Here is a 10,032-nt window from a genome sequence, read left to right as displayed (position 1 = left end):
GGGGGGGGTAGGAGTTTAAAAATAAAAATTTGAAGTTGAAAATATTTTTAAAAAGCAAAATTAATTTTTTGGGGAGGGGATGGGGTTGGGGGGCTGGCCGGTGGGGGAAAGGTCAAGGATCATGTGAAAAAATAAAAATTTTGAAATTGAAAATATTTTTTTAAATTGATGCTTTTCCAAAAAAAAATGTAATTTGAAATTGGAGGAGAGCTATGGAAAATGTTTTCCTTAATTTTTGAAGGAAAGTCATTTTCCTTAATTTTGAGGAAAATGAGTTGATTTGAAAAACATTTTCCAAAACTTTTGTCCCAACCAAACATGGGAAAATTGGAAAACATTTTCCAGAAAATGTTTCCTTCATACCAAACACACTCTTATTGTTTATCAAATTGTTCTTCAAAAGTTGACTCACTTTTCTCTCTTTTCATAAATGTATTAGAGTAATATTTAAAATTAAATGGGACCAACAAGAGTAAAAGAGGAATTGTATCTTTAAATACTTACCATATTAAAAAATATGACATTCTTTTTTAGACTAATCAAAAAGAAAATGATGCCACATAAAATGAAACGAAAAAATAATAATATATTATTTACATAAATGTCGATTAGAAATAAATAATGAATTTCATCTATTATTTGCCCAAAGAGGTCTAAATTGCAATGAATGATTGAGTACGAAAAAATTAATGGCATTGGTCTTTTGCCTAGTCAAGTATCAACTATCAAAATATATATGTTTATGTCCCCTACCAAGCAAGACTATTTTATTTTTAATTTTGTTTTTATAAAGAGAAAGCGAAATAATATATTCTTTCTAATTCATATTAAGTGAGTCATTGAAATATGATATATTTTTTTGAGAAAAATATTTAAGGATTTAAATTAAAAACATCAGTTTTTACTTTTTCTTTTAATCGTTCTCAAATTACTCTCTGTAGGAAAATGTTAAGTAATTAAAAACCTTATAAATGAAGGATAGTTTATAAAAAAGATCCAATCATTCTCTTGAATTTCAAATTATATGAAAATATCGAATATTCAGTCAATATGAATTAGAAAAGTAGTACTCTCTTTGACTTAATTTATGTGATACTTTTTATTTTTTGTAAGTCAATTAATTTAAGTTTGATTGGCGATTTACTTATATAACTTTTAGTATTTTTGAAATGAAATTTTTATATTTATACTACGTAAAAAGTATTATAAGTCACAATAATTAATAATTTAAAAAATATATAATTTTTTTAATCAAATTTAAAAAGTATTATATTAATTGAGACGGTGAAACTAATATTGATAGTGAAACAAGGAAAAAGAGCAAAGAAAGAAGAATTAAGTGGCAATTAAAGGTACTGAAATTGTCAAGCATTTTATGGAATAATTTGGGCCATCACTAATATATTTTTTTGTTTTAATTTATATGATATATTTGAGTTTTCAAGATTAAAATAAGTCTATTGTGAATTTTTCATATATTTTTTAAATATTTTGAATTATTAATTATTTTGACTTATGATATTTCTTTTAAGTAGTTCACAAATATATAAATTTCATTTTAAAATATTAAATGATTTAAAGAGCAAACTTTTTGTCAAATTTAAATTATTTTACTCTAAAAAACATAATATGTTACAAAAATTAAATTGAGATAGAGAGAGTATTAACTATTCATATTTATTTTATCACATGGGTTAAGAGCATCATAAAATGTAGCACATTAATAACATGAGCCATAAACATGCAAGGTCAATCAATATTAAATGGGAGGTTCTAACCAAACTAAGCCATTATATAAAGCCATTCACCAAAATAATATGTTTTTCTAAAATTTTACAAAACTAATATAAACGTATTCCACAGTAACGTTTTAGGATATATTTTATTTTTTAAAAGTTGATGGCGTCAGATTGATATACGTTATTCACAGTAACGTTTTAGGAGTAAAACGTTACTTACAGTAACGTATATCAATCTAATGCTGTTAGCTTTTAAAAAATAAAATATACCCTAAAACGTTACCTTTGAAATACGTTTATACTAGTTTTGTAAAATTTTAGAAAAATGTATTACTTTGGTAAATTGTTTTNACACTTGTTACTAAATGGAAATGGGTTTGGACTATTGTGCAAATAGAAACATCGAATGGTGCTAGTAGGACCATTTCACATGTATCTTGTCACACATTTCCACTTGAACCAAACTTCTCTTGTGTATTTATTATTTATTCGTAATATTGTATAAGTATATTGAGTAGATATGTAGTATATAGCATACAAGATTTTCTATTATTTCTTCTTTTTTTAGGGGCATAACCTTTTTGCCGTACAAATATAGCGAAATTGATAATATTTATATTTTTCAAATTTCTAATTTAGAAGAAGATATAACGTTCCTAAATAGATGGAATACATTGTGTGATTATTCTATATCAACTTTAGATTTGTTTGGCCAATAGGTTCAACTTATTTTGAAAAGTGATTATTATTATTATTTATTTATTTTAAAAAGAAAGTGTTTTTGAAAGAATAACAATTTATGTTTGAGTTTAGTATTCGAAAAGTATTTATGTTGGTAGTTTTTGTTAGATCAACATTTTTCGTAAATTTAATCAAACACCTTCATTCTAAATATTAGCATGAAAGCTTGACCAAAGTGCACAAGATCAACAGATCATTTGAACAATTCCTCTTCTTTTCCTTCTAGATTAGCTACTAAGGATAGAAGGATTAACTTTGATGAAATTACACTTTATTTAAGTAACGTCGATAGTTTAATTATCGCTACTAAATTATATTTTTTTACAATAATTAGCACTCCTTGTAAGTGTTCCTAAAACTTATAACGACATTGAATCCAATGACAATGAAATATGAACTAATGTTGTTAAAAACTTTAGCACTCTTTATTAATATGCATATCTATTATCATTAAAAACTATTTTTGTTATGATATCACCCGCATGGATTGTGGTAAGCTAGTTAAGATCGCTCTATCCTTAATTAGAAATTTGTAGTTCAAGCAACTAGAAATGAAAAATATTCTATTCGAAGCACCACTTTCTATTAAACCCTGCAATTCGCGATCCATATTTCAATGCGGATACCGAAGTCATTGACTATGCAAATAACCTTTAATAAAATCACAACAGAGCATTCAAATCATGAAAAAAGAAAGTACCCCACTTTTATGGTGACCTTAAAATTCTGTGTGATCAGGTACACATTTTTATCATAATCTTCACTAACTCAAATAAACACCACCTAATTACACATTCTTCTTGAGAATTCCACACATAAAAAAAAAAATTAAATCTTTACTTACAAAGAGTCAAAAAGCTAACAATCTTTACTTGATAAAGGGAGGGGCCTCTCCATTTTGTCTTCCACTTCTCTCTGCCTTTCATTCACTTTGTAACCAAAATTTTACAGAAAATGTCTAAACAAACATACAGAATCTGTTGTTTCCAAAGGAAATTCAAGTTGAAAGAAGCTGAAGCACCTGATGAGATCAAAGAATTGTTTGGAAGATTTTCAGAAAATGGCATCATGACATCAGAAGATTTATGCAAATTCTTGAAAGATGTGCAAGGTGAAGAAAATGTTGCAAAAGAAGAAGCTGAAACTGTGATGGAATCTGCACTCAAACTTGTTCATGAACATCTTAACATTGTTTTCCACAAAAAAGGTCTCAATCTTGATGGATTTTTTCGATATCTCTTCAGTGATCTCAATGTTTCCATCTCCACACACAAAAAGGTACATACTTGTAACTTATTGTTTCTCAGGATATATTTGTGTTGCTGAAATCTCATTAAAAGGCCTCTTATTAAAATTTAAACTTTAGCTCAGCGGTTTCCTATCTTGTAGCAAATCTAGCAATTGGTTATATAGGGAAGAGATTGTGATCTTTCTATTGTTTTTATACTATATGTTCATCAATAATTTTAGTTTTTTTTTTCTTTTGTTGCATTTTAGGTTCACCATGACATGACTGCTCCATTGTCTCACTATTTCATTTACACCAGTCACAACACCTATCTCACTGGGAATCAACTCAATAGTGATTGCAGCGACGTGCCTATAATCAAGGCACTCCAACAAGGCGTACGAGTGATTGAATTGGACATGTGGCCAAATTCATCGAAAGACAATGTGGATATCCTTCACGGAGGGTATATAATGCTATACTTTCCTCTCGCATATTGCAAACTTAGAGTTAGAGTGTGCATTGTTTAATAATATGTTATAAGAAGAAGGGTTGTTAGAGGAGATGATCGCACAAATTCCATTGTCGGGCTGTGTTGAAGATATAATTAAGTATATACAAGTATGTTCTTACTGACTGCTTAAACATTTAGATGAGATGATCACATAATTCAGCAGGTTGCAGTTTAACAGTACCTAAAGGATAGCATTTAACACATTTTTTTCTCTTCCCGACTCCATCTTTTATCGACACATTTTGAAAATGCAGGACACTAACACCTCCGGTGGAACTTATCCAATGTTTGAAATCAATAAAGGAACATGCATTTGTGGCGTCTGAGTATCCTGTAATTATAACACTAGAAGACCACCTCACCCCTGATCTTCAGGCTAAAGCAGCTGAGGTAAGCATATTCCTACTATCGAGCATTGGAAACATGTCTTATGATTCGATGTTTTGTTGTGTGACTAACCGTGATTAAGTTCATTTCTAGATGGTCACTCAAGTATTTGGAGATATACTGTTCACCTGTGGGGCAGAATGCTTGTCTGAATTCCCGTCTCCAGAATCTTTGAAAGGGCGGATTATCATCTCAACTAAACCGCCAAAAGAGTATCTTGAAAGTAAGAAGACAAGTGAGAAAGAAAATAGCTCTCAGAAGGGGAAGAAATCATCAGAGGAGAAAGCATGGGGAGCAGAAATTTCTGATCTTTCACAAAAAATGATCGCTTTTTCTGAGGTGATCATCTTAAGAGTTATTTTTGTATAAAAATCGCAAGTAAAGAAAATTGAGCCCTTGGTAGACTTGCCTGTTTTAGACTAAAATTAGAAGACTTTGCAGAATAAAGACGATGGAGAATGTCAAGACGATGAAGCTGATTCTCATCATGAGAACCCCAATATACAGCAGAATATAGCTCCCGAGTATAAACACTTGATTGCTATCCAAGCAGGAAAATCTAAAGGTCCAACAAGTGAGTGGCTAACCGTGGATCCTATTAAGGTGAAACGTGTAAGTTTAAATGAAGAAAAGCTCATAAATGTTGCCCTCAATCATGGGCAAGACTTAGTCAGGTAAACGCAAGATCACAATGCAATCTGTTCTTTTGTCAACGTTATAATAAAAAGGCAATATCAAACTACAGGTTAAGTATAATCAATATTCAGAATTTTGGTGTCAAGTTTGGTTGGACCAGAAATGGCTGAAGCCTAACTGTGCATTGTTGTTGTTTGTTTCAAGAAATGATACATTGTTTTCCTTTCTCGGAGCTGACTTATTTGTCTTACAACATCTTGCACTGTTGAATTTCTCCGTAAAGGTTTACTCAGAGAAATTTGCTGAGAGTATATCCAAAAGGTATGCGAGTCGACTCTTCCAATTACAATCCACTTATAGGATGGATGCATGGAGCTCAGATGGTTGCATTCAACATGCAGGTTCCAACAAATTTCTTTGCTCCTTTATTCTCACAGAGCAATCATATTTTAGTGCTGCTAGTTTGTATTTTTGTGCCTGTACACTCCGTTTAAAACAGGCATAATACCTAAACAGACATTCAAATTTGGCCTTAGCTGGCAAGTGAACAGTCCAACTTTGTGTATGCACATCTAAACAACTCATCTCTATCGTGTCAGCTAAACACTCTGACTTACAAAATGATCATCTACACACGTCCAAAATTTATATGTCACATCAGTGTCAGGTATCCTCGAGACACAATGGAGATGAGTTGGAGTGTTCAGTTACCAGTTGAGACCAAGTTGAGGTGTCTAGATATGCATGCTCAAAGTTGCCTAAGGTATCATTTCTAATGTATAATGCAATTGTCGTCTTGCACCAGGGACATGGAAGGCCTTTGTGGTTAATGCAAGGGATGTTCAGGGCAAATGGTGGTTGTGGTTATGTCAAGAAACCGGAGCTTCTCTTAAAGACTGATGCAAATAATGAGGTCCATGATCCTAAAAGGCTTTTATCAGTGAAAACTACACTGAAGGTGAATAGATTATATTATATGAGATACGTGAATTCTCCGCACTCATAAAATATGTAATAAATTTTGTAATGTTTTATTTTCAGGTGAAGGTATACATGGGAAAAGGTTGGCATTTGGACTTTAAACGTACACATTTTGATGCATATTCTCCACCAGACTTCTACGTCAAGGTTTAACTAATATATATGCATTTGAATTTTAGTTTAAGATGGATTTGTTTCGTTTTTCAATTTTCTGTTTCCGTGTAAAGCAGATTGGTATTGCTGGGGTCCCTGCAGATTCAAGAGTTAAGAAAACCAAGGCAATAGAGGACAACTGGATACCTACATGGAATGATGAATTTGAGTTCCCATTGACAGTTCCAGAGCTAGCATTGCTTCGCATAGAAGTTCATGAATATGATATGTCAGAGATCGATGATTTTGGTGGACAAACTTGCATTCCTGTTTCAGAACTCAGAACAGGAATTCGAGCTGTGCCTATTTACAATGAAAAAGGAGAGAAATATCCTTCTGTTAAACTACTTATCTGCTTCGAATTTGTAAAATAGTGTTACATGTATAGACTAGAAAACTGCATCTTTCATCATCAACTCGGAATATGTATTTAAATCACTACTCAGCCAGACTATATCCTAAAGTTGGTCTTGAAGTGGCACAGTTTCAACTGCTTTGTCCGTAATCAGAACTATTCTTGTTTTGAACGAGTGAGGTTTGTTTAGTTGGCGTTGGACGCCTCCATTTCTAAAGATTGGTGTGGCTTTAAGTCCCATGAGATAAGTGGAGAATCACTGATGATCTTCCCGAGATAGAAGATAAAAGCTATGATGCTCGGACTCTCAGAAAAAGTTGTCACATACGTGTCAGGTCCTCTAGAAATGCACTTCTTTTGGAGGATCCGACACTCACCAAGCGGTACTTTTGGAGAGTTGAAGCATCATAGGATGAAAATTCACTCTAGGTATGAACTTTAAATTTATACAACTTTTTGCTTTTCTTGAGCAAGCATTACTTATTTCTTCCTCTGTGTCACTTCATTTGTCTTACTTTCCGTTTTAGTTCATATTAAAAAAAAATGTTTCTTCCCCTTTTGGCAACTCTTTACTTTTAACTGTTCACATGATATGTTTTAAGACCAGAAGATTAAGCTCGTGACATATCTTTAATTTAAAATCAAATAATACGAAAATCTTCTTTACTTTCTTAAATTCTGTGTCTAAGTCAAAACCAGACAAACAAATTGAAACGAAGAAAGTAGTTGACTTCAGGATATGTATAAATGGATTGGGAGCACCAAACAATCTTGTGTTATTAAACAAAAGGAGGAAACTCTCCAATTCATTTAGCCTAAACCTTCAACTGGTGAATCAATTTACAATATGATCTAAAGGTAACAACACACTCATGGACAATTCTATCAACTTTCCTTCCCCACAGCTTGTAGTAGTATAAGCAATTGAAGGAAGTAATATGACACACCTCCTATAGTGGCATATTGTAACTTTTCAGTCCCTTCTACTGCTGGGAAATCGCTATCAGAAGCGCGGTTAAATCCACCTGCTAACCATGCCAAATTCCTGTATTCTCCTTCATGTAACTTTGAAATAGCCATCAAAGACCTACAAATACAGCCATAATGTTCAGACTTGTCCAAGATATATCTGAAACTAATGCACATTGGCAGAACATGTAATGATCTATAGTTGTAACAACAGAGAAATACTAACATTATATTATAAACAAAATTAGAGCTGTTGTTCATGAGAGGAGGATTGTCCAAGTCCATATAAAGAGACCACCAGTCTATTCCCCAACCAATGAGAGAAGGATTGTCCAAGTCCATATAAAGAGACCACCAGTCTATTCCCCTAGCTCTGATTCCATGTAAAGATATGAAACCTGGGTCTAAATCAACCCCAAAAATTACCTCATAAGGAAAGGATTGCCCAAACCCTTATAAGGAGACGACCAATCCATTTCCCAACCAATGTGGGACTTTTACCCACTCTAACGGGAATACTTGCGATTCCTACATCCTTAGATTTTTTCGAGTTAGGGTCCTAAAAATGAATACACGAATAAAATGGTCTTTTCAGATATCTTATTTGTAAAAATGAAAGATCTTTTATAAAAAACAAATTCTCCCGTAAACTTCACACATAGCCATTTATCAGCCGTTGTAATTGAAAATAAGCACGGAGTTTCAAATTTCACAGGCGAAACTCGAAAAATAAGATCAAAAAGTGATCAGTGAGCGTTATTTCTATGAAAACAACAACTTGATGAATTACATTACTAACCTTAGTCCTTCACCACAAGCCACAAGGACCTTAGCATTATCCTTATCAGGAATTTTCTGCTCAACTTGCTTAACAAATTCATCATTGATCATAGTGAAATTCTGTCCAGTCCACAGCCCAATATAACCAAAATGCACCCATTTCTTCAACAGAGTAATGGGGCTATTATCCATATCCTTCAAAAAGAGGGGCACATGTACTGAACCCGAAACACACGCCTTCTCTCTCTCCCATTCTGGCCTAATGTCAAGCAAAATATATCCTTCCCCTTCCATCGCTGTACCTGCGAGAGGCGAAGCCAGGGTCTCAACTTTCTTGTATTATAAATTTAATGCACACATGTTTTATTTGATAAATTTTCAAATATAAATTGTTATGCGGAATTCGAGATAATACGAGAAAATATAAACGCGAAAAACAAAGACAACAGATTTACGTGGTTCACCAATAAATTGGCTACGTCCACGGGGAAGAGGGGGAGCAGTTTTATTATGGAGAGGCAAGAACAGAATTACAGAATAAGGTTTGCCATAGCGTCTATATATAGTGCTAAGCTACGCCCTAACAGGCTTGGGCCCAACATACAGAATTGACAGATAATTAAGGGCCCAATACAACACCATTGTATACCGTCGGGCCGGGGGCGTCTCCGCCCCCCGGACCCAGGCCAGGGGGCGCGTCGCCCCCCTGGACCCCCCGACTCGCTGACCGGGCAACGAGACCCCGTCCTTTCTGTTTGTAACGGGTCCGATTCAAGGCATTCAACATAAATATACAGTTCGAAGAATTTGACGTTTTGTACTAGTGTACCTGCTTCTTTGGGTAATACAGGACGGACTTTACCGGATTGTATTAGCTGCTGTGCATTGGGGGAAACTGCACTGATTCTGAGAATTGTTGAACGTTGATGAGGGATAGTGGAAAATGATGGGAATTGGAGGTGTTTGTTGTGTTTTAAAATGGAGGATTGTAGTTGAATTAATGCCATTTTTTCTTATTTCTTGCTTCTTTGCTTTTTCAGTCCTGATTCTACACCTTATCCTGCAAGAATTTGTTTAGTTTGGACTTTACCTTATCATGTTTGATTTTTTTTTCTTCTTTTATATATTCTATCACCAGAGAGATGAATCTATAAGGACAATAATGACTATGAATGGGGAGGAATGTGACATTTAGCTTGGTCTTAACGCATATTTATATTATCTAATTTTTGGATGTGTATAATTTAATTTATATAGAACTGGATAAGTAGATTTATGAATCTTGTTTGTGTTATTTGCGAAAGTATTCTATGTGGCGTCCTAATGTAGGCACATAATGTTTACTTGTTTAATTTTATACAAATATAAATGTCTATTTGAATATATTCAAAGTTAAATGACATATTTATATATAACCATTAATAATTGTTAATAATTAAAAGTTTTAAGTTCGATTGTTGTAAATAAAGTAATCTTTTGATTTAAAAGACCTTTTTATCCTTAAGTGGAAATTTTTAGTACAAATTCAAAATAACGATCGATAAATTAT

General features: G+C 33.1%; 2 protein-coding genes across 2 annotated transcripts; one reads left to right on the top strand and one right to left on the bottom strand.

The window, feature by feature from the left end:
- The first annotated feature begins 3,228 nt into the window (after positions 1-3,228).
- On the top strand, positions 3,229-7,217 carry LOC107002343 (phosphoinositide phospholipase C 2-like). Its single transcript, XM_015200322.2, has 9 exons — positions 3,229-3,758; positions 3,978-4,174; positions 4,477-4,612; positions 4,703-4,948; positions 5,051-5,283; positions 5,529-5,646; positions 6,051-6,203; positions 6,287-6,373; positions 6,457-7,217. The coding sequence occupies exons 1-9, from the start codon at positions 3,435-3,437 to the stop codon at positions 6,751-6,753; spliced, it is 1,791 nt and encodes a 596-aa protein (XP_015055808.1). The 5' UTR covers positions 3,229-3,434; the 3' UTR covers positions 6,754-7,217.
- Positions 7,218-7,442: 225 nt separating this feature from the next.
- LOC107002344 (rhodanese-like domain-containing protein 10) lies at positions 7,443-9,651 on the bottom strand. The gene is made up of 3 exons (XM_015200324.2): positions 9,313-9,651; positions 8,503-8,785; positions 7,443-7,821 (listed from the first exon to the last, which is right to left on the bottom strand). Exons 1-3 carry the CDS (start codon positions 9,488-9,490, stop codon positions 7,620-7,622), a joined length of 663 nt encoding a protein of 220 aa, XP_015055810.1. The 5' UTR covers positions 9,491-9,651; the 3' UTR covers positions 7,443-7,619.
- Positions 9,652-10,032: the final 381 nt, after the last annotated feature.

Source organism: Solanum pennellii, chromosome 10 (genome assembly GCF_001406875.1).
Source record: "Solanum pennellii chromosome 10, SPENNV200".
Classification (NCBI taxonomy): domain Eukaryota; kingdom Viridiplantae; phylum Streptophyta; class Magnoliopsida; order Solanales; family Solanaceae; genus Solanum; species Solanum pennellii.
Note: the sequence above shows the minus strand (reverse complement) of the source record. Positions and strands in the feature narration are given on the sequence as shown.

Excerpts from the sequence above, each read along its gene's own strand:
- LOC107002343 (XM_015200322.2), top strand. The coding sequence starts at position 3,435 with ATGTCTAAACAAACATACAGAATCTGTTGTTTCCAAAGGAAATTCAAG. Across the intron at positions 5,284-5,528 it reads CATGGGCAAGACTTAGTCAG|GTTTACTCAGAGAAATTTGC; the intron begins GTAAACGCAAGA and ends TTCTCCGTAAAG. Across the intron at positions 5,647-6,050 it reads TGGTTGCATTCAACATGCAG|GGACATGGAAGGCCTTTGTG; the intron begins GTTCCAACAAAT and ends GTCTTGCACCAG.
- LOC107002344 (XM_015200324.2), bottom strand. The coding sequence starts at position 9,490 with ATGGCATTAATTCAACTACAATCCTCCATTTTAAAACACAACAAACAC. Across the intron at positions 8,786-9,312 it reads TGTATTACCCAAAGAAGCAG|GTACAGCGATGGAAGGGGAA; the intron begins GTACACTAGTAC and ends CGCCTCTCGCAG. Across the intron at positions 7,822-8,502 it reads GCTTGTGGTGAAGGACTAAG|GTCTTTGATGGCTATTTCAA; the intron begins GTTAGTAATGTA and ends CTGTATTTGTAG.